At 38.1% G+C, this 24502-nt stretch overlaps 1 protein-coding gene across 3 annotated transcripts; it reads left to right on the top strand.

Annotated features, from left to right (window-relative positions):
- Window positions 1-4728: 4728 nt before the first annotated feature.
- Window positions 4729-21076, top strand: sun2 (Sad1 and UNC84 domain containing 2). 3 transcript variants are annotated; one of them, XM_061054181.1, is made up of 17 exons: window positions 4729-5002; window positions 10148-10271; window positions 12114-12222; window positions 12407-12522; window positions 13503-13871; window positions 14001-14060; window positions 15276-15347; window positions 16881-17041; window positions 17708-17758; window positions 17893-17952; window positions 18604-18798; window positions 18937-19071; window positions 19570-19666; window positions 19991-20106; window positions 20339-20512; window positions 20603-20692; window positions 20885-21076. In XM_061054181.1, exons 3-17 carry the CDS (start codon window positions 12116-12118, stop codon window positions 20999-21001), a joined length of 1920 nt encoding a protein of 639 aa, XP_060910164.1. In that variant the 5' UTR covers window positions 4729-5002; window positions 10148-10271; window positions 12114-12115; the 3' UTR covers window positions 21002-21076. The 3 variants fall into 3 exon arrangements, with proteins under 3 accessions (XP_060910164.1, XP_060910156.1, XP_060910173.1); XM_061054173.1 differs by lacking the exon at window positions 10148-10271; XM_061054190.1 differs by lacking the exons at window positions 10148-10271; window positions 14001-14060.
- Window positions 21077-24502: the final 3426 nt, after the last annotated feature.

Genomic DNA, 24502 nt, shown 5'->3' with positions numbered 1-24502 from the left:
AACATTACTTTCCAAAAGTAGTGCTCCCATTAGACCGCATGTTCTCAACATTTCCATAAGGACTATTTCTTCAGACTAATGTAATTCCAAGAAACAAAAAATATTCATAAGAAGAAAGCAATTCATTTTTCAGTCATTTAGGGGAGCTGTTCCTTTAAGAAAACTGTGTTGCTGGAAACGCTCATCAGCTATACAGGAGGAAAATCCATCCTGTTTATGCACATACCAAATAATACAAAGGTCATACTGTGTCATCTTCCTGCAGGAAAACAGATTCCAGAGTGGAAATGCCCTTCAGTTTTCTCGTAAAAGACAGGTCACTACGGTGTTCTCTGGGAAATTAAAAAAAAGCAGCTGCTTAAATGGAAACTTTATGAACTACTTATTGGAACTTCCTTTATTGTTTCCATCAGGGAAACTCCAGTAACCCTCTATTGTTGCCATCATGGTGAGGAGGGGTAGCAGCATAACAACACACGCATGATTTTTGATTTCCCATTCAGTCATTGCTGTAACATTTGTACATTATCGTCTCTTTCTTTGTCTTTTATGTCACCTTTTTACCACCATGTTATCTTGCAAATAAAAGTAGAAAATAATGGTTGATTGGACATGAACACATAATCTTGTCTATTTATCATTATGTCACTTCTCTGATGATTATCTCAATGAAAGAACAAACGGCAAGAAATGTTTTGGCTAAACCATGAATCGCTTTGCTGAGTCAGCCGAGGGTTAACACCATCATGATCATCATCATCATCATCCTCCTTATAACTTTATGTTAAGTGTCTCAGGACATTTACATAAAGTTTTGTATCTAGACTGTAATCTTTGTTATATTTAGGAGCATTCTACATTTCAAAGATGCTGAAGGGGATTGAAATAAAGACATAAACACATACATTGATGAAAAATCACAATAATTAAAGTTTAATGTGATCTATCTACATCATAATGGATACAATATTCAATAAACAGTACTGTAAGAACATTTGGCACATTTGAAAAAGACAAAATAAACCCAGATTATTTTTTGCTGTATCTCAATGAGAATATTTTCCAGGTAAAATAAAGGTAAACATTTTTTAAATTAAATAAGCAACTAAGCCTTAGAACAAGATGAGATTTTTTGTAAAAAAAAAAAAATATATATATAACCGTCTATGAATTGGGAAAAGATCAGCAACGAGACAAAAGGTATCGCTTTATACACAGTCAAAACAAACCAAAAGCTCCATCCAGGAGCTTGAACTCTTTGAATTTCCTTTGAATTGGCTAATCACATTAAAAACGTTGTGGAAGCAGCCTTTCTTCATTTTAAGCTCAATGTGTCAACAAATTGAAAGATGGAGTTTGGAAGGCATTCTCAAATCTTACAGTCTTGTTTTCTCTCTCCAGAGCATTTTTGCAGGGCTCATGATACTATTGTACTTTGTCTGCTGCTGCTCCTTACAGTATAGTTACATCACTTGGTAATCATAGAAGTCTGGACTCCATCCCAGATTAAACCATCTAAATTGAAGCTTCTCACCAGACCTGCACCATGAAATATTTATTGAACCTGACCTAGAATAAATGAAGCGTAGCCGGCGAGCCGCAGGGTGCTTGAGTTAAACATAAAACATGCTCTGTTCGCTACTTCATACTCTATATTTAAAGCACCCACTGCAATCTAATTTCACCACTTTGTTAAACCCTACAGTAAATGTTTATCAATGCTCAACCACTACTGCTGCTAAGTACGTTAAGTCTGTCCCCCTTCCACCCCCAAATCCACATGTAGGTTAATAGTTAGATATGTCCAACTTCATCAATGGTTCAATGATTTGTTTAGACTGAATTTGCGTCATGGTGGAATTTTAAGCAGTCTGCTTCTCCAAACTGTAATCATTTTGGCAGTTGCAGCACAATTACACTTGTACGTCACAAGTGCCATGTTTTTGTTTTGAAAAAGTGTTGCCTAGTACTTCTTCTGTCAGTATATTTTGGATGTCTTTTGTTTTTATTAACTCCCTTAAAGTATTTAATTTACTTAACATTTGCAACTCTTGCAAAAAAAAAGAGTAAAAATAAGTTTCATGGGCCAATAGTCCACATTGGGTTAAAGCTACATAGTGTACAGACACCTGCAGTACTGTGTGTACATAGTGTATGACCGGTGGATTTATTATATGTGCTGCCTGTTGAACTTCATAAGGGATTGCTGGCAATGACTCAGTGTGTTTATGTCTGTGAGTGTGAGTAGTGTGTGTCACTGTCTATAGATTGGTGTACCCCATGACTGTGAAACTGTTAAGCAATTTCACTCTCACCCCCCTCTTCACTTTTGTCCCTTTTGCCCCACCCCACCCCGCCACTCTCTTGGTTTCAAAGAAATGCCTCCTACAAGCACACATTTTACTCTCACTCTATTTTTGATCACATTCCAACCCAATGACTTCAGGCCAGAAATGGGGAAGCTTGTGTGAGTGTTCATGTGTGCCCATGACATCAGCTGTTTGTTTGTGTTCTGTGGTGGTGTCTGGGGCAGCAGCTTGGTAGATAAGCAGGTTGGGAGTATACACTTATGTGTGTGTGTGTGTATGTTAAGAAGCAGAGAACAGGGAAATGCCATACATGAAAGAGTCCATAAAAAATGATCTGTTGAAAGTCGTTGGATTCGGCATCAGGAGGGATGAGCTTGTCAATTTAACAGACTCTTCATTGTTGAGTGTCTGATGATTGAGTATCCCTATTTCTTTGTTTCTCTCTCTCCCTTTCCCTCGCCCCAGCCAGAGGAAACTGCTGCATAATGATAACAGACTGGGAGACAATAGGTTCAACAGGCATAAATACACACGCACGCACACACACACACACACACACACACACACACACACACACACACACACACACACACACACACACACACACACACACACACACACACACACACACACACACACACACACACACACACACACACAGTGTAAGGCTGAAGCTCAGAGGTCAGGGATTCTGGCTGTGCTGCTGATAGTCTCCAGACTGCTGAAATTATTTATCAAATATGGAACAATCCGGACATACCAGACGCATTTTTGAGTTTCTTTTTTTTTTTTTTTTTCAAAAATGACCCGTTTGAATAAGGAATGGACCTTGTCTGCCCAGTGATAAGGTCAGATTGGGTTTATTTTGGGCAGCTTGCAATATCGTACATGAGCTTTTAGGGTTTTCCTTAAAAGCATTTTTTTGGGGTTGGGTTTGGCATCTAATAGATTATAAAACCTGGTTTCTCTTTGTGGGAGGTTTGACCTGAATTGGTTGCATTATGTAAAAGTGGTTTTGTTGTGTTTACCAATCAATCAGTCGATCAATTAGTCAATATATAACATTTGTTTAAACTAATTGATTTGCACATGACCAAATGGTCAGTCTAAAAGTGTTTTTGTTTGTCTTTATAGAAAATAACACCTTGAGATCATCAGACAAGATATGATGACTTGATGCTTAAATTTGACTTCAGTGTTTCTAAAGTAAAACCTTTCATATGTTAAATACTACAATACACCACAAAGACAAATGTTTTGTTTAATAAACATTTTGGTGACTGATTAATAAAGATATTGCTCTGCTAGACATTACACTGTTTGTTTAATTGAATTCATGTATGTTTGTATATGCTGGTGGTAGCTTATTATAATTCACAGCTATATTTCTGCGTCCTCATGTTCTTGTGTTTGACTTAATTTTATCTCTCATATTAGTTTACATTTTTTCTTCCCTTCCATAGAGCTAAAACTCAGCAGCATATTTTAGAGCAGCTTTACTGAAAGAGTTCATAGAGTTTTTGCTGCTTGGTAGTTTTAGGTGTTTTAGCCATTTATTAAGCTTGGGTTCTGTCATTTTAATTAGAATCTGATTTTCCAACTTTACAGAATTTGGTAAAGTTTTCACATTTTAATTTCGACTTTGGCCTTACAATTCAATTCTAATTTGATGACGCACAAGGGCCCAAAACAGTATAACAGGTTTGTTTTTCGTTTTACAGCCAGATGGCTCCTCTGTGCGTCAATAGCTTGAAATGCAGCTGCATTTTAATTTCTTGAAGGGCACATATATAACCACTAGAGGGCCCCTATGTTTCGTTATTACCAGATGCACTATGCAATGAGTCGCTAGAAAGAGACCGGAAACAGCTTCACAGTGGACAACATCACCACTACAGTCGTGTACAGTGAATAAATAAATAAATAAATAAAAAGGGCTCTGTTATAACAACTTCCTGCTACTGCACCTAATTATTTATATTTATAGTCTTACATATATAGAAGATGAGTTTATTCCATCCCAACACGTAATATGCTATGTATAAACTGTATTTATTTTAAATAATAATAGCAAACGATGCTCCAGATTTTACTGCTGTGAAAAAGGTCGTGCACTGTGAGACAGTCACACAATAATAAAGATTAAAATCATTGTTGTGATTATTGTTATTATTAGGGCTTCATTATTAAAATTAGTAGTAGTAGTAGTAGTAGTAGTAGTTGTAGCGGTGGTGGTAGTATTAGTAGTAATAATACCAAAAGTAGTCTGTTTTAAAATAATAAAATAAAAACATAACATAGTCACACTATACAAAATAAACATTTTAGTTGAATCGAGATAAAGAACTTTATTTTGTAAACCTCAACCGGAAGTCTTCGCTACCATTACTTTTGCTATCTTGAATTTTTGCCTGCTGTCAATATTTTGTAGCGGCGAAACCTCCGCACTATCATGACAAGCAGCGTCGGTCTGTCTCTCTGATTCAGCCCACAGTAATGCCTTCAAACGCGATACTTCACTTGTGGAAATAATGAAAACATGAAGTCGCTGTTTCTGGTACTTTGTAAGAGTTGAAAAGAGTGGAGATGTTTCTTTGAACGGAGCTAGTTGGTTGTGAGGTGCTGAAGAGAAGATTATCATTTCCTGACAGGCTGTTTCTGTTCAACTGCGACAGACATCAAAACATCCCGAGGTAAGATAACGAACTAAAACATTAAAGCAACTTACATTTCAAACGTCAGGAGGTGACTTTAAGCTTTGTGTTGAAACGTGAAGCTTTTGTGTTCAGTGTGTGTTGTTGTTGTTGTTGTTGTTGTTGTTGTTGCTGCTGTAGGATGTTTAAATCTCCACCATTGACGCCTTAATGTAACACAAGCTGAGGAATTAACATTTTATTAAAACCTCACATGTAAACGACTCTTTGCATTTCATCTCCTTGCTTGGCTTCTGAAAGTAAAGATGTAATGGTATGTGTATCTAGAAGTTAATGTGGTTAATAACTGATTAATGAAGTGTGACTTTTTTTTATGTCTTCAAAGTTTGGTTAGTTAAATTAACATTTGGCTTTTTTAAGTTTACCAAGAAGGTAGTTAGCCAACATAAATAAAGGCTTACTAGCTGGAATCTTATTAAGTATTTAATCTAAAAAAAAAACTTGATTGTCCTAATGTGAGCTGTGTTCCAAATTTAAATACTATATTTATAAGAATAACATTTATTCAGTTCAAGAAATGCAGTATATTCTGTACTGTCTGTCAAAAACAAAACATCCCTAATTTGTTTCAATTAATTTGGCAAGATTATGTGTTAAATGTTGATGCACCTGTCATCAACATCACATCAACACCTGTAAACAAGCATGTGCTCTTAATTTATTGGTTTAAGTGTTGACAATATAGTGGCATAAATGTATTCTCTCTTTACAATTTAGCCATGGAGGTCAGGACATACCATAGTGAATCCAGCAGAGACAACCAGGGTTCATTCACGGGCTTCAGGGCGTGTGTCTTGAAAAGTAAAGTTTCTATTCAGTGTCAGAAAATAGTGGAAAAACCTGTCATGTTTAGCCAGTCTGAAGTGTTTTAAATGATATTAATCATTGACAAGTGAAAAGTGTAGGAGTGACTAAAATGTGACTACTCTTAGGAAAGAATCATCAGTTTTTAGAAAAGTTGAGCATCATTTACATCAATTAACTTTTAATTGCTATAAATATTGTATTGTGCATTTAGGCATATCAATTGCAGTTGTTTAAACCCTGTTTATTATCAATTTATCCATTTTTATTTCACTAACTCATTGAACTAAACAATGATATTGTCAAGAACAATAATCAAAAGATTGTTAAAAAAAAAAAAAAGACAAAGACATACTGTAACAGTTAAGAGAACACTGGACATTAAAATTATATTTTCGGGGGGTATAGAGTGCCATCTGACTGCCTAAGATTCTCAGGCAGGGATTGCCAGACAGCTGAGTGGCCTTCTTTTCAAGCTGAGAGGAGAGGCTGAAAGAATGAAGAGTAAACATCTGGTTCACATTGATATAAACATACCTTTTTTAAGTAGCTGCTCGGTTTAATGACTGTAGTTGGTGTTTTCCCCGTCGACTTTACAAAGAGCTTGGGGTAATTCATCTAATGCCACACACATGACTCATCTGCTCTGTATGTCTGAATCATATTTCACAGGCACAGCCCTGAAGTTAGCCACAGTATAATAACCAATTTGCCAATCCAGTTTGGGATTCATGTGGACTCATATTCTGCATTCCTTTCTTTGCCTACTTTTATACAAATGTATTTACTTCTTTGACTTTCCGAAGCCTTTCATTCCTTTGGCTTCTCTCTCTGTGCTTTTTAAAAAAAAAACTATTTTCCACTCATTAAGAAAACTGGCTGGATTTAAATCCAACAGTGGTCTACACATTTTCCCTACTGTGGATTCAAAGCACAATTTCTCTACTCGCCCCTCCCTGTCTATTATTTCATCTCTTTGTCCATCTTTCATTCTGTCATTGTGCTCATGCTGCCAATTTTTCGGTCTTACTCTTCACCTTCCTAATGCCTTTGTCCTTATATGTGCTAGGTCTTTCCCTTTTTCTCTTATTCCTGCTTTTCTGTTTTTTTGTGTCCGTGCACTGCCAGAGTCTGTGGTCAGGATACTAGAGCAGTTATAGAGCCCCACCCTGCCCAGCCCTGAGCAGACGCTACTCCATCCCAATCTCTGCTTCCTTAGATTTCAATCCTGTATACGTACATGTGTGGAGGTGTAGGGATCACACATGCATATATGTGGCGTGTGTAGGATTTAGATATTGACATTTCTGTTGAGTCATTGGGTCCAGCGTACACTTCTTTTATTACCACATATTCTTGCAAGGAGATTTAACACACCCAAGTGAAGAGTAAGATAGCTTCACTCAGTTTCACTTTCAAGTTTTGCTTCAAACTGACTTCCTGTGAGCAGCTTTACCAATACTGATGCCCACAGAGTTTCATTCTTAACAAAAAAAAAAAAACACTGGTAGATAGGGGATGGCAATACAATTAACAGCAACAAGGATAATGATGATAAACATTGGACATTTTAGTAGATCAATATATCCCTCAAAACGTGTGATCAACCAAGTCATTCAAACTACACTAAAGTTAAAGTAAATAATCCTCTGATTTCTTATAAAGCCACTGTCATTACAAGTGTGCTTCTCAAACAGCTTGCATAATGGAATCCTAGTGTATGTTGTGATGTATTTTGATATTGATAAATATAGAAAGAGATATCGTGATCTTAATTTGTCATTCAACCATTGGCTGGTTAATTCATCCTGATGAATCATAAGCCCTTTTTTAGACACTAACGAACCTCTGCCGCCCTAAAGCCTTTGTGCTTTGATATTTTTACGGCATAACAATATGATACAATATAACGTGCTTGTTTACGTGGACAAAGACAAATGAAGGACTTAACAGTGCATGCAAACTTACTGAGTGATCCCGTCTTGCCACTGTAACATGTGTTGTCTCCGATGCCGGCAGACATGGTGGGACGACTTGGTCCCACGTTTACGCCTCCATGACGTTCGTATTGAAAGCAAGATTTGCCAAGGGGCGTAAAAATCGTACCGTGAACTGGCAGTATGAAAAGAAAGATAGTAAGTCTTGCTGAAGGATTGTACTTTTGGCAGTTTTTTGTTCATACTTATGAACAGGCCCTTTTTGTCTGTCTTAACATGAATCCCCCAGGAACTGAAAGAGGTGATCTCTTAAGGATTTGTCCTTGTTTTATGATATTTTCCCTGTCATGAATTTACACTCACTCACATGTTGAGGAGTCATACCTCGAGGACATAGAGTGAAGCAATGGAACATGCTTTACTTGCAGCCATCCAGTGTAGGAACATATCAAATGAAATGTTTAAATGTCTTGAAACCCATTCTCGGGGGAAAAGGCTCTCTAATTTAAAGGGATACTTCACCCATTGAAACATGAATCTGTATTGACATTGGGTCATATATGTAGTAGAAATGTGAAATACATTTTGAAGTTTGAAGTTGGTGTTTTCTTGGCCGAGAAAAGGCAGAAAGTGTTTTTTTGGCTCATGTGGATGAAAGACACTAAATCCCAGAATGCACAGCACCGCATGCCACTCCCACTAAGGTCCTCTATTTCAGAATCAGAATCAGAAATACTTTATTAATCCCAGAGGGAAATTCGATCGTTACAGTTTCTCCTAAATATACAGTATAGAAGTAGAAATATAGTAATAAAAACATTTACAGACATATTTAACACATGAGACCGTTTCCTCAACTGATTCCGAGATTTCTTCCAGAATTGAATTGGTATCTTGGAAATTCCTGGCAGAAAACAGACTCTATGTCTGTGTCCATAGGCAAACAGTGAGAGCACCGACACTACCAGTCCGCCCCAGCTCGAGCCGGCCCGGGCTCCTCGTCTCCACCGCCGCCGACAGGCAGGCCTTATGTCTCGGCTGCTGAGCTGGAAGCGGCCGACCATTATATATTTTTTCGCCATTATCAGGTTTCTCCATAGAGCCTGTTAGCAAAGCTTCCAAGCAATATGGCGATTCTGGGCGTGAGTTCCCACCCACTGATCTGTGATTGGTCTGTAGCTTCAGTGGTCGAAAATATGAGGAACTGGCGTTGTAGTTTCACCCCGCTAACCGCAACAGCTTCCGATGATGCAAAATGCCGATTTTTGCGTCATCGGAAGCTCCTTTTCAGACTCAGAAATACAAAGATTCCCCATCTCAGGGGAAAATGAGGGCGGGATGCACGACCATTCAGAAATACTACCAGGTTTCTAATGATACAAAGCTTAATGCAAATGGGTGAAGTATCCCTTTAAGAGAATGAATGGGCAGTTAAAAAATGTGATCCAAGAAAAAGCCTGCCCTGAAACAAGAAGGGAACACAATAAGAAGAAGGATTCGGTCAAATGTGTTAATTGGTGTAAGAGGTGACGGTAGAACGAGAATGAGAATGAGAAGAATGAAAAAAAAAAAACAGAGGATCAATAGCTTTAACCTCTGCTTTCATAAGGAGGGGGTGGGTGTTCAGGACAGGAGAAGTGCTGAGCTAGCCTGAGCTGAGCAATTAAAGTGGAGGGGAGGATTTGAGGGAATTATAGTACAAACTGCTCCTTACCCAACACTCTGAGCTAAAGCCTCTCGACATTAAGACAGGAATTCTAATCGTGTAAAAAAGGAGAATTTGTTTTCTCAACACAGGCTGCTGTTGCTGTGGAGTCAAAACATTTGTGGTCCTTGTTTCTTTATAATGTTGAACGTCAAACCATCAAACAGTTTTGTTATGACCAAACTTGTGAAGTGTTTGGAGCTGTTTCTGTTACTATGTTGTTGTTGTTAACCATAAACAAAGACGTCATGTGTGCACAGCAAAAGACTGCTGTCAGGCGTAGTCATGTGTGATGTTGCTATTATTATCTTTTCAAACACAGTTTGTTGATGTTTATATCTCTTTTCGTCTTAGTCTGTTGACATCTATCTTCATATGAGAAAAAAAATCCCTCTCATGTAACTCACTCAAAAGATGCATGCATAGAAGAAATGGAGGATGATAAACTATGGATATACCATATGGATTGTTGGATGTATTTGGGATGGTTGTGTATTGAGGTAGGATTTTGTGGAGAAAAAACATCGGCATGTGTGTTATATTCCTTCCTGATCAAGATATTCAAATGTAGCTAAAATAGGCCTTAACACCCTTCGTGTAAGTGAAGGTTTGTGTGTGTGTGTGTGTGTGTGTGTGTGTGTGTGTGTGTGTGTGCTGACTTCCTGTCTCTATCTGTAGGCCACAGCTTCCCCTTCAGTCGTCATATGCCGCTCTTTTTAGTAGCATTTGTAAGTCTCTGCTTTGCTGCTGTCCTGCCCTCAGCTGACGACGGTATCTGAAGGCAAAGAAAGACTGTAACCAGGTTAGTTCCTCTAAAACCAGATGTTGCTTTGAATCAAGAGGAGGCAGGATAAGATACAGGATAACCTGTCGAATTACAAGACTTCATTACAAAGCACATTCTAAAGCTTGATGTATTTTTTTGGATATATAGACTCTTAAGGTAGAGTGTTTCAAAGACGTGTTGGTAGTTCAAGTTTATAACTTTTTAAGGTCAGGTTACATTCTTAACTCGCATTTTGAATGGTCAGTTTGACCTACACCGTGAGTTGTTTAAATGTAGCAAATGTTAGGTAGACTATCTGCAATGTAAACATGTTCAGATGAATGACAAACAGAGGTAAAGATCGATGATTTGGAATTGAATGGATCAATGCACATCACAGCGCTCTTCAAGAATTGCCATTTGTTGTCTGCAGACTGGTGACTGCTTAATTTTTGTAGCTACTGATGTTTGATTTCTATTGACAGGAGTACACAGGAAGACTATCTTTAGTGTCGCTTCAGTATGTGGTTGCTGAATTAATGGGATAATGTCTCTTCATGTGTAACTTGAAAAAAGCTGTCAGGGCAACTGACAGACAATATCATCATATCCAACTTGACTTTTGGCAAACTGTGGTTGATGATGTGTTCTTTCAGCACAACCTCAGAGAGCATTAAGCCTCTACTGTAGCGGAATAAATACATCATTCTTCTATGTATTCATAATTCTAAGTCATCTTATTGGCCTGTAATATGGACAGTAAAATCAATGATATGTCTATTAAGTTGTAGACGGATACATCTCTGGCTTTTCTATTTTCTTCTAGTTGACTTTAAGGGGTAAGGGGATTTTTACTTTGCTGCTTGCTGCAGGAGTTGGCACAGCAAGTGGCACGGCTTGTGAGCTGTGGTTTATGCAAATCAGCTTCACTGTAAACACAGCGACCAATCAGAGTGCTCATTTTAAGGTGTCTGTTACATGAAGGCTGTGATGGGAGCATTTCTGAAATTAAACTTGGCGGCTAATGTCTAACAAATACAGCAAAGCTCAAGATTAATGTTTTCATACTTTCTTTAGTTTTAACTGTAGTATTTGTCAATATTTTTCTGGACCTCAAGCATGGTTGCTCAGTTAAGGTATGCTGCATCTGTGTCTGTTTTTGTCAGGCTGCATTAGTGTTCTTTACTGTGTGTACTCAGAGTGTGTCTGCACCGTCACATACTAGCAGTGTCTGTCTCAGGTGGGTAAGGTTGTGTTTTAGTTGCCAGTGTGTGTGTGTGTGTGTTTGGTGTTTTACTTCTGCTCTGTGACTGTCAGTGAGTGTTTTTGAAGCAGGATAGTTTTCTATGGATTAGTTGGATTACAGACTGTTGAGATTAACCAAGAGAGCATCTGTCAGAGTTCTGTAGTATAACTGCTGACACTATTACATCAACGACTATTTGAACACTGCCTTTATTCCTGATCAAGCATATTGAACGGGTAAACACATTGCAGCATCTCCTTCTATTTACACTGCTGCTTTATATATTACAACTAAATCTGCCACTTTGACTACTACTACATATAACCACCACTACTGTTGTTACTGAGTTGCTATTGTGCCTAGTATTTCTGTTTCTACTTCGGCACAGCAGTCTCAGCTACTGATAATAATAGATGTATAGATCTGTCTTTTATACCCATACAAGTTTAGTCACCAAATAAAGGCAGATAAATAATAGAGTATTTAATATGACGTTAAGTGATCTTACATTTATAGAAGACGGATTCTGTGTTTCACATTTGGTCAGAAAATATTGTTTTGCTTAATAACACTGGTAGCCTGATTTATAAATGTCACTGATATCTCATTATTTTTCGTTCTTTGTCTTTCAGCCATGTCTCGTAGGAGTTCTCGCCTCGTGTCCGGCGGCTACTATAACTCAGATGAAGAGTCTGATTCGAGTAGTGTGACTAACATTTCCTACCGGGAAAACCCTGTCAAGTATGTCACTCTATCTCTTTGTGTGCGCTAATGTGTCTTAATCTTGTTTTATTGTCAATAGCTCTGATTTTCAAACCGTAATGCAAAGTCATTTTTGTTCTTTGTCATGATAATGTGTGTATGTGTGTGTGTGTGTGTGTGTGTGTGTGTGTGTGATTGGGTTGTCTTGTTTTTTTATCTGCAGGGTTTTCAAAAAGAAGTCTGGAAACCGTAAGAGTGGCTCTCGTACCCCGAGTAGAACCAAAAGCAATACTAGATCTTCTAGCCCTGAGCAGCTCGATCCAGCAGACCAGTGTGATGGTAAACACATGAAGACTTCCTATCAGCAAGACACACAATGACATAGAAACCTGTCAATACTAAAGTGATATTTATTTGTAGAATGAATCCGGTTGGGGACATGTGTCTCTCTGACATGTTAGTAGGGTTACTCAATTATTTTGATTGATATTGAGATCACGATTATTAAACACAAAATCTTACACAATTCGAATCTTACTTGATTGTACAACATCTGCATCATCACATGCATTTAACAAACTTCAACACTCTTAACACTTTAACATTCTGAACAAGCAATATGTGAAAATACAGAAGTGACACAAATTTTAGTATGTCAAAATAATAATAAAATACATTTTGAAAAATGAAAAATGTTTTTGAGGTCGTTGATGTTCTAATGTGGCCAAAATATACCAACAACCTCTTTGAAACATTTATCACACAAGACAAAACCTGTGGACAAAACGAGTGCAACAAGGCATGCAGCACAGTCATCGGTTAATCTCTTTTTATCTTGTTTTTATGATCGATGGAGGCCAAAATTGTTATCGTAATTGGAACTGGATTAATATCCCAGCCCTACATGAAGATCGGTTCATCAATAAATGATTTGAAAATCATTTTCACCTTTTAGTCAAGTGAAAATGCTAAAAAAAATCCGAAGTTCCATGATGTTAATTCAAATGTTGTGATTTCATTCAGATTCATTCCTTCATTCCAGGGTACATTGAATCATATTGAGTACTACAACCTACAAAAATTACAAAAATCAATTTAAATCAATTTATATGGTTCACTTTCAAATGATTTGTTTCAGCCCAATTTGCGTAAATCAAAATGGAAATTAGTCTTTGCTTAATGATGACGTACAATTTAAATGGAGATAAAACATCCATCTTATTATATGAAATGATTCTTGTAACTTTTAGTACAAGAACAAGTATTGAGTGATTTAATCTGCACAGCTGACTGTTCTCTATTTTCCATTCTGATTTCAGGCCTGAGTGTTTCTCCCTCCACCAGTCAGAATCAGACAACAATGAGGACCATACCCTACGTTACTGCCACCCCTCGGCCTGCCCTGACCCCATCGTCAGCTCGGAGTCGGACGCCCACAAGCTGCCCTTCGGTACCTCCAGAGACAAGGTTTTACACTGCTGGGCTCCACAGCCCCAGTATACAAGGATTACACCTCAGACCAAACCCCAAGGAGCTGAGTCAGAGCAGTGTGGACAGCTCGGGGTACTCGTCCTCTGAGGGGAATCACAGGAAGCCCACTGCCTTCACCAGCAGGATCCAAAGTACCAGTGGGGCTCCTAGTGCTGGATACAGAAGCCGAATCAGCAGTGCCTTGTTTGGTCTGATGAGTGAGTATTGGCGTATGTGTGTGTGTGTGTGTGTGTGTGTGTGTGTGTGTGTGTGTGTGTGTATCTGCTGGAATGTATGCCTCTCTGCATGTCTAAATAATGATCTCATGTTTCCTGTGTTTTGTGTAGACTCATTCTCATTGATGGCTGCTGCAGTTCACTCTAAAGTAATACATCTCACAGCTTTAGGTATGGTATTGTTGTTGTTTTTTTTTATATATTTATGTTTAGCTTCAAGTGTGCAGCGCTTGAAGTCCAACACAAATGTCCCCCAGACGACAATAAAGTTTATCGCATCATTTTGTATCCTACCACACCCTCGCCTACCTTACCTTACCTTACCCTATCATATCAGGGGTATCATTTCGATTTCTGCTTATGGTATCTGGTTGTCACAGAATCTTGACTCCAATTCCTATATTTTTAGAAAGTTTTATACGCTATAGTACTGCCTACCTAACATTTAATATTAAAACAAACTGGAAACTGTGAATATTCATTAACGCACGTGATAGGGACTGATTGAAAGAATGAAGAAATGAAACCACATTTCTGGCTCTGAAAGAGGGAGGAGACCAAGAGAAACTCGGGGTTCACTGAAGAAAACTCCCGACCAGGTTAGGTTCACAGACTCAGTTACCATAGTAACTGAATCAGAGGTAAAGTTACCTTCCTCTCTGTAACGTGCTGGAGTTACCCCTCTTTCTCGGGTCTGAGTGACCTCTCTTTCTGAAAAGGAAAACCCAGAGTTCCCCTCATTTCAGGGTTAACTGGCTGGTTGTTTGCACAAAACCTGCTTACTGAAACGGCCCCAGATGTAATTTGTGCATTTTGCAAACTCACGTTGGTGACTCAACCCCTTCACCACAAAGCTTGTCACGACATGGTAACATTCATCCATCTTACCCTTCATCGCTTAAAAGAACAGAGTTTCTGTACTACGTGGTCACTTATAGCAACCAGGGGTGGAGTGGTGCTCTCTGAACTTGTATCTAAGAAATCGATATTGAAAAACATTTTTATTCCAACTTATGGATACTTTATGGACCTTAAAATTCTATCTAACCTTAAATCCTGAATGAATTATGTTGCTGTTAGGAATCATAAGCACATTTGAAATTCAGCTGCCTTAATGAATCCATGAATCTTAGAAATGTAGAACCACTTTCATGTTGATACCCTTTCTTGATACCCATGCCTAAACTAAACATATGTGAGTATTTGAACCAGCTTGTGTTTGTTTTTCTCACATTGTCAAGTGGATTTGTACAGTCTATGCTCACATGTCAACATGCATACTGCTTTCACGTGTCAGCAGGTTTATGTTTTCACAACTGATGCATGTGATTGTTCTACAGATTACCAAAATCCCTGCTAACTAACCTTTTCCTCTCATCACTGCAGCCTACGGGTCAATCAGCAGTAACATGAAGAAGGCTTGTGGTCTGTTTATCCTCCTCTTGATTCTACTACTATGTAAGTAATAAATACAATAAGTGGGTCGTTTGCATTAATCTAACACATTTAATCACCAAGTGTTTCATGAGACCTGTATAGGATAGGTACCAGGATCCAAAATTAAAAAAAACTCTCCGGCTCTACCTAACTTATACTAAAACCTATAAGAAACACACCAATATATTGCTCAGCTAATATTATCTCCAGGTACAGGCTTATCACAGATATATATGGGTATTGGCATATCATTTTATTTCCAATTAATACTTATATGTTCTATTAGCAGGAAACAGTTCTTGGTGTAATAATGAAATGGTTTGAAAAAGTCCCTTCATCATCTAGCAGACTAAGCCGCAGCTCTATTATTTAATATACTCATCACAGTGTCTGCAGCACATGTAGCATGTTAATGACCAGATACTTTATTTTCTTTGTGCCATTTATGTTTATATTCATCTTCAAGAGCTTGCCTATTTTGTTTTTACAATAACAAAGTTTATTACAAAAGTTTAATTTGAATGTTTGTCAGCACTTTGAGTCCAAGGAAAATGTCTCTAAGGGGACAATAAAGTGTCTGCATTGCATCGTATCATATCGCATCCTGAAACTTTGCTATATTCACCTATTGTTTTGTGTTAATTTATGGTCTCATTCTTATGGGGATGTAAAATAAACCATATAACATCATCTACATAAAGGGCCAATTTACGCCTTTCTGTTCCTACCTGTTTTCCTTTAAAACCTACATTTTGTCTAATTGCGGGGGTAGAGTGTCAACATGTCCGTTAGGGCTTGGAAATTAATCGAAATTCGATTATGATTATGGCTTTACACAATCGTGAAAACAAGATAATCAAGATTAAACAATAACTGTGCCGCCTGAGCACATGGCATGCAGAGGTGTGCTCATTTTGTCCGTAGGTTTTGTTTTGTCATGTTCTGTAAATGTTCAAAGCTTTTGTTGTTACATTTTGGCCACAAGAGTACATCAACACTACCTCAAAAACACAGCTAATTTATTGTATTATATTGAGATGTTTTTGACTGAGCTATTTTTATGTATTGCTTGTTTTCAAAGTGTTAACAAGTGTTTAAGTTGGATGAATGCTTGTGATCCAGATGTTGTAAAATCATTGAGTACTCTTGTTAAATAATTGTCTCAATATCAATTAAACAAATCGTGATTATATTTGTAATGTTTTTTTGGGGGGGAAAGGACAGTGGAGCGATTCAGATATCAGGGAGAGCAGGTGGGGAATAATATGCAGGGAGCCACAGGTCGGATTTTAACCTGAGCCTGAGGGTGTGCGCATTAACTAACTTGGCTATGACTCTGATTTTTGTCACAACCGAGCAGCCCTAGTTTGACTTGTAAAGCAGCACAGCTTGGTCAACTCAGGCTGAATGAGTCACAGCAAATGTCATTCATTACACAGCTTTTGTATGTCAAGGCCTTTGATCGACGAAGGTTCATTGCAGCAGGTGATGTTTACTTTGTGAAGACTGTGTCTCTGCTGTGTGTTAAGACCCCATTGGTTCTGTTTTCTCCAGGTATTTGGTTCTTCCTTCCTGTGTTGACCTCTCTCACCTCCCGCATGACTGTTACAAAGACCCCGTCACAAATCAAACCTCAGAGTCAACCTGTTATCCTTTCCACTCCTCCTCCTCCTCCTCCTCCTCAACCCAACACCATGCATCTTACACCTGTGGTGGTAGGAAAGCTCATCTTCATCTCACTGGTTCATTCTGTGGGAGGGTTGAAATAAAATTCATTGATATTAAATGACTGGGAGGATAGATATCTGTGGGCTTTTGCAAATGGTTAGTCCCTCAGAGTTCCTTTAACTTCTAGCTTTGGATAAAATCTGATTATCAAACTTCTCCCGTGTTCAGTAACATTTACAGTATTTTGACATTTTAAAAAATCTGTTCATTAAGGAGGTACAGATAATTGCACCGACATGTTGATGGATGAATTACTTTTCTGTTCAATGAACTAATATGATTCAATGCATGTCATGCATATTTAAATAAAGATTATGCAATACATGGAATCTATATGCTTCTTCAGGATCAATCTTAAACTTCCTGACTATAAACTGAAAACTGATTGTGAATGTCTCCACCACTCCTCTCTAAAGGAAGCTTCAGTCTTGAGATTTTTACATTTAAATCTTCAAAGCACATAGATTATCAGATTTAAAGTAGATTTTTAAGTGCATGGGAAATTTATTGTCAAAAGTATCATGTGGCCTTCTTTGTATACAGTATATACTGATACAGAATAAATTAAGCTATTTTGGGTGTTTTTGTTTGATGCAAATGTGGGGACTTTTCTGTTAGCATGAAGTATTAAGTGTTTTTTCCAACCCCTCTAGGATCCAGCCATTGTGTCCGCTGCTGTAGAAGCAAAGATGCAGGGTCTTAAGGTATGATGCCGATCATCAGCTTTTTGTTGAAGTGAGAGGCCTTCATTTTGCCAAAAAAAAGTGCTGAAACAAATATGATTTGGGGCCTCTATGAAAAATCAGAGTTCATGTTTCTGAATCTGTGTTTGATTCAGGAGGAACTGCAGCTGACACAGATAGAACTGCAGCGGAAGCAGGAACACCTTCTTTCCCAGGTAAGAGAATACTTCCCTACAATTCTGCCTCCTTTTCTTCTGTTATTCTCTGTGTCCTTGCTCATTTCTTTCTCCTTATCATTCATAGACTTGGTCTGTAAAATCTGAAAAGTCCTGCCTATTGATGCGAGGATAGAAGCCAGAGTGGGTCAAACTCATCTGTGCTAGAGTACTATCTACTGGAGATCACATGGAAGTGCAGAGAGAATACAGATTTCCTCTGTGACTTTGTAGGTTTCTTTGTTGTGCCGTCTAACTTTAAAGTACTCTAGAAGAGTGAAACTCTGAAGAAAAATGAAAATAGATCCATATTCAGTCCTTTTTACAAACTATATCCGTCCATGATTTTAGTGGGAAATAAACTGAAGTTAAATGTTGTTGTGGAAAAATGCATCAATCCAACTTGGCTCAATACTTCTTTAGGTAGAAAATATACTCGGTTTAGAAACCTGTTTTGAAAGTGTGAGAGTGTGTGGGTTACCAAGAGTACATTTCTCATCAGTCATATAGATTTTAATTAACCAGTAGTAGCCTCTGCAGTGACCTCGTAACCTGCTGAGCCTCATCTGTATGACACTACCTGAAATTCTCAACATTTCTCATTCGATCTCAGTGTTAGTACAGTGATGACTTCATTTCTTTCCCCCTTAGATGAAGGAGAGGGTACAGATGGACATGCAGGATATGAAAGCAAAACTTGATGTCGTGGACGCAAACAGTCGGCTCCGTCTGGAGCAGGAGGTTGCTGGGTTGGGCAAGACGATGGTGGATCACCAGACACGCAGCAGCAACACGGCTGCCGTTCTCACCCTCAAGATCCAAGCTTTAGAAGCCCAAAACTCAAAGGTGACATCACTGATAGATGTGTACAAACTGACAAACTCAAAGTGTTCATCATTCGTTTATGTTATTTAATTTGGTCTTCCGACCAGACTTGTTTACTACACATTGTGTGGCTACAATAAGACTTCTTGTTTCTTGTAGCTGTCCCAGGAGTTGTCCTCCATCCAGCTGTCTACCCCGGCCCCCTGCCCTCAAACAAACTCTGCCCCCATCGATAACCATCTCACCCCAGAGCTCCAACAGGCCATGGAGGCGTGGCTCACAGACCGCATCAAGGTAGGGAAAGGAATAGATTCTGTAGATGTCATTTAAGACCAATTACTCATATACTGTAAGTGCAATTCTATGGTGGTTTGCAAATCTGTTTCTAGGTGTATGTTGATACATTTGACTCTGTATGTTCTCACAATACGATGCTAGTAAAAGTCAGAGGATAGTGAAACCTGATTCGATGCCACTGCTACAAATATACAAGTTGCAGTCATGTAATATTGGTTAATTTATAGTTTTTAATTAGCCAAATGCTGCCAACGTATCTGTGCACTTCAGACAATGCTCTCTTTTGTTGGGTCGGAGCATCTTTTGGTTAAAAACAAGACGTGAGGTTCTTCTTAAGTTTCTGTACTGTTGGATAACGTCGATCAGTAAGATAATGGAGATTGTGCTGTTTTAAATCATGTGATGAGATGTCAACAAGTATCCAAATATTGACCATTTTGAAACCATACTGAATGCACTTACTTATGTTGCTTACTGCCTGTGAATGTGAATCAGGAGCAGGATGCTATCAGACTCAGAGACAAAGGAAGCTCCCCAGACTGCGGACGGCCCATGGCTGACAAAATGGCTGACTTTGCACTGGAGACTCAAGGTAGGTGCTCACGTCACTGTCTCATGATTTACATACCCACGTTACATTTTCTCTGTGGTCATGCTGGCAAAGTTTCATTTGAACAAAAACATGTGATAGTTAATAAGGTAAGGGATATGATTAAAAACCAATAATAACAGATTAGTGTATTGGTTCAGATTTACATTTGTAAAGGGCTTTAGTTCAGAGGTGTCTAATCGTCATGTTTCTTTGTGGTTAAAAGAGCAGATTATAATTATTCTTATTATTTTTTTTTTTTAATGAAATTATTCATGAGTTCATTTCAACCCTTCTTTAACACGATGTGGTTTTGTTTGTGCTAAGGGGCCAGCATGATCAGCACCAGGTGTTCAGAGACGTATCGAATCCGTTCCGCCTGTGTCACCCTTTTCGGAATCCCTCTGTGGTACCCATCTGAAAGCCCACGCACTGTTATTCAGGTAAAAGATGTTCTCGTCATTTTTATTTCTCACTTGCCTCCATCTTTTCTGTCATCTCAATTTCCCCTCCCTCTTCTGAAAACATCTGACCGTTCTGTCTCACTTCAGTTCTTTCTCCTCTCCTCCATCTCTTCTTCCTCCTGCTTTCTCTCTCAGTTCTTTTGTAAGTTAAATCTGTTTAGCACTTTGTTGGACACTCACGGCTATATGTCCTCCCCCTCTTCACTCGCAGGGCTACCCGGTGCTTCTCCCTGGGAAATGTTGGGCATTTCACGGTGTCCAGGGGACTCTTGTGATCTCCCTGTCTCATCCCATCAGGATAACTCATGTGACGCTGGACCACCTCCCTCGCTACAACTCTCCCACCGGCACCATCGAATCTGCTCCCAAAGACTTTGAAGTCTATGTGAGTGCTGGGGACCTAGAAACGTAGCATACTGACCTATAACTGCTCTGCTCTAGAATAATCTCAGAGGACAAACGTTCTCCTTCACAGGGAATGAAAGACGACGCAGAAGAAGGAACTCTGCTGGGGACATTCACTTACAATGAAGATGGTGAATCAACACAGACCTTCAAGCTGCCGGTGAGTAGAAATCAACAAATATAAAAACATCATGACATGACCTACTTTCTGTTCTGTGTAAAAACAAAAAAATTGTTTGCAAACATCTTTTGTTGTCTTCTATCTTTCCTGCACTGGTTTCGTCTACTCTTACAATTTCTGTCTTCTTCTTTTTTCATTCTATACTTCTCTCTCCTTTTTTTACTCATGTAGAATCCCAGTGATGCGGTGTATCGATATGTGGAGCTGCGTGTCCTCACTAACTGGGGTCATGTAGAATACACATGCCTGTACCGCTTCCGTGTTCATGGACAGATTGCCAGCACATGAAAAACAAGATCCACTGACTCATCACTCCAACATATCAGAGAGTACATGTGCAAGGTACATTATTAAAAAAATAAAAAGTAATGTGGTGGTCTTTGGTGAGTTTATGCCAAATGCTACTGATTTTGTTTTAAATATTGTCACTCGTTTGAGACTGCAGGCTCTGCAGTGATTAAAGTGACAGAAAGGATATGAGTTTCTTTGTGCACAATCTCGGGTGCAGTCTTGTTTTTGATTAGTTGTACAGAAAGAAGTGTAAAAAATTCAGTATTTGCTAGCAACCCAAAAATCTATCTAGTAAAACCTTTGTTTTGCATAAAGTTCTGGAAACTTTATGTTTGTTTTTTTTGGATCATTTAAGAGTGCCACAGAGTAAATGTAATCTCTTTGTTGTTTTTAGATGTTTGCTATTTATCAGGGGATTCCTTATTACAGTGGAGCTGGGGGAGGGAGGATGTGTTCACATTTAAAACAGTTTCCATGGGTAAAGTGTAACAAAAATAAAAATCATAAATTGCAAATATCAAGAACCAAAATTTAAAACTCAAAGAATACAATCTGAACATTGTTAGATTTTAAAACCAGAAACTTTGGAGAAATAATTCTGAAATTAATATAAAAAAAAGACAAGAAACAAACTTGGAAGGAACCACTTAGTCTGCACGTTCCTGTCATGTATCTGATGTGACTGATGAGATGATCCATCCTATGAACAATATGTAGAAATCACGTTGAGGGCAGCAGTGAATGTATTTTAATAGGTATTATTTCTTATTGTTAAATTTCTTTTAATTTAATATTCATATAGGAAAGTTAAAGATCATTCTTAGCAGGTTTATACTCATCAGCTTTCATCACTGGCGGTACTTGAATACTTGAAAACTTATTTTTCTAATCTCTTACTTCCTTGTACATATCAGTTATATTTTGTATCAGCTACACAAACAGAAAGGAAACAAAGTTATTTATTGGTCAAATAGGAGTATTCATTTTAAAGAATTAATTACCAGGTTTACATCCTTTTTCATTTCTCTTGACTCATGTAAACCATCAAGGTGTTTTGAATTACAAAGTACCTGACTGTTCATTCAAATGTTGTTTGGACTGCACACAGAACTGTGTACATTGTCATTGCCCATGTTCTGTGTTTGTTTGTTGTACAGTCCATTTAGACTGGAGATGGTGGGGGGGAGACGAGACGTGTCTTAATTATCATGTGCACTGGAGGTCAGTCCAGGTCAAATCCATTCTGTCATGCTCATGTTCTCTCTCTCTCTCTCTCTAGTGGGGCAGGGATCAAATGTTTTGATAAATTATATAATATTCTGTATTTAAACTAATAATGATACAGCCCTCATATTGTCTTTAATTGTATGTCAATCATTAGGCACCTATGTTCACAACCATTCTTTTACTATTGCAATACTCAATATTTTCCATTATAAATGATTTGGTATGTTACATCCTAACTTGATTTTCTTCTGAGACACAAATGATGTCAGATTAGTTTTATTATGTACAGTATACACTGAACACAGGACAGTTTTCACATTCTCTTATATTACCTAAGAGGTAAAACAGGAAAGCTGTTGAACAGCCTGTACAGTTCTTATGTTTGTATCTGGTTTGCATTTGTGATATTTTATTGCTGATTTTAAGGTGTTATGCAAAAAGAAGACACAGCTTCACAGTTAACAAATTCATCTTCTCAATACACATCAAGATGTATCTTTGATTTTTTTTTTTTGTTGAAAGGCTAAAAGATGAACGATGTTCACTGCCATTGCTCTCCATTAATCAATTTCATTTCCTCAGATACTGCCTGAAGTGTTTTATAATAGCAATGCCTATTTGTCTGATTTACCAAATAAAGCATTACAATGTGTCATTGCATTTATTGTTTTATTAAGTCATATTTTCAAATGTGTCCTTAAAGATGACATACTTATGAAAGAGAATATTGTAAAAAAAAAAAATATATATATATATCTATATATGTCTATATACTATAAACTGCAAAGAATGTTCATACGAAGTTTTCATTTATTTAAAGATATACAGACAGCATCATCATTTTGAGATACAAAATATCCAAAGGGATAGGGTTAAAGTGCACAATTGGGACATCCAAAATAAAAATGCAGTAGTTTTAGAAATTTGTCCCAACAAAGCTGTTAGCAGGACAGTAGTCCCATGTCCGCTTAAATTCTCACCTTTCTGTTGATTGTAACTAACATTTGTTCAAATGATACTATTTCTAACAAATTTCATCCAGTTTTTAAGGTACAGGTGTATTTTTCCATAGTCCAAGGATCAATCTGGCAGCTGTGACAACCCTTATTTGTACCAGTAAAGAGTAATATTTTGATAAATTGGGAAAGTCTGTCTAGTCTTCAAGTAGGAATAGTCACAATGACTGTACCTACATTTTTAAACAATTTAAGGCAGCAGCTTATTTTAAGTCTGGGACAAATTGAGGTTCATTCTTAGTTTTATAAACCGCCTATAAGAGATGAGAATGATTTAAATTACCATATTTAAGACTCAAGGGATAAAGAAAAAAAAGTTGTTTAGGAATTTCAAGTTTGAATACATTGAAAGTCATTTTTTGACTCAAAGTTATAAAAAATCAACTTGATTTATGTGCAATCCAGGAACAACTTATCAGTATCAGTTCCTGCTGTCATCCTTGGTTCCTTCAACAAACACATAAACAGCTGCAGCAATGGCAAAAAAAAGACAGAATAGGATGAAGATTAAAGTCCCCAGGTTGTTTGAAGTCACTCTCTTCCCTTATGTTGGTTTCTACATGTCATGAAGGTTGCAACGCTGCCACAGTTGCCACTGTTTCTTTCTCCGCAATTGAGCCACAGAGACATCTAATCTTGGGTAGTCGTTTGGTGCGGATAAGATAACTCAGAGGCTGAACGAAACAGCTCACGGACAAAGCTATGTAGGCCACACAGGTGAGGAATGAAAAGGGCCTAAAAATTTCGGGACCTAACTCTCTAATCAGGTACTCAATAACAGGGGGGATATAGTGGATGTTGACCAGCACAAACACAGTCAGCACCACCTTGAATGCCCGCTTTTTCACAGGATGAACCTTCTTCTTGCCTGGCCCGGCTTGGTGGAGGGACTTGAGAATCAGGATGTTGCAGGTTGATATGATCACTATGACACAGCTTTGAAGCACCATAATGACTTTCCACTTGAACGACGACTTGAGCTTCACCAAAACGCAAGATCCAACAGTTAAAACACTTGTCCCCAGGCACAAGAATAGTCGCAGTTTTGGATCTTTGAGCCGCAAGAAGACCAGGGGATGGCAGACAGCCATGTAGCTGTCCAAACTCAACATGCAGAGTAACAATGGCCCTCCTGCTTGATTCAAACCCCAAGCCAGGAAGTTATAGGCCTCCATCGTTTTAATCAACAGTAGTCGGCTGTACTCAACGATCACCATGATGCAGAACAGAAAGTCAAAAATTGCCAGGTTGAGTG

The sequence above is a fragment of the Labrus mixtus genome, chromosome 2, assembly GCF_963584025.1.
Source record: "Labrus mixtus chromosome 2, fLabMix1.1, whole genome shotgun sequence".
Classification (NCBI taxonomy): domain Eukaryota; kingdom Metazoa; phylum Chordata; class Actinopteri; order Labriformes; family Labridae; genus Labrus; species Labrus mixtus.
Note: the sequence above shows the minus strand (reverse complement) of the source record. Positions and strands in the feature narration are given on the sequence as shown.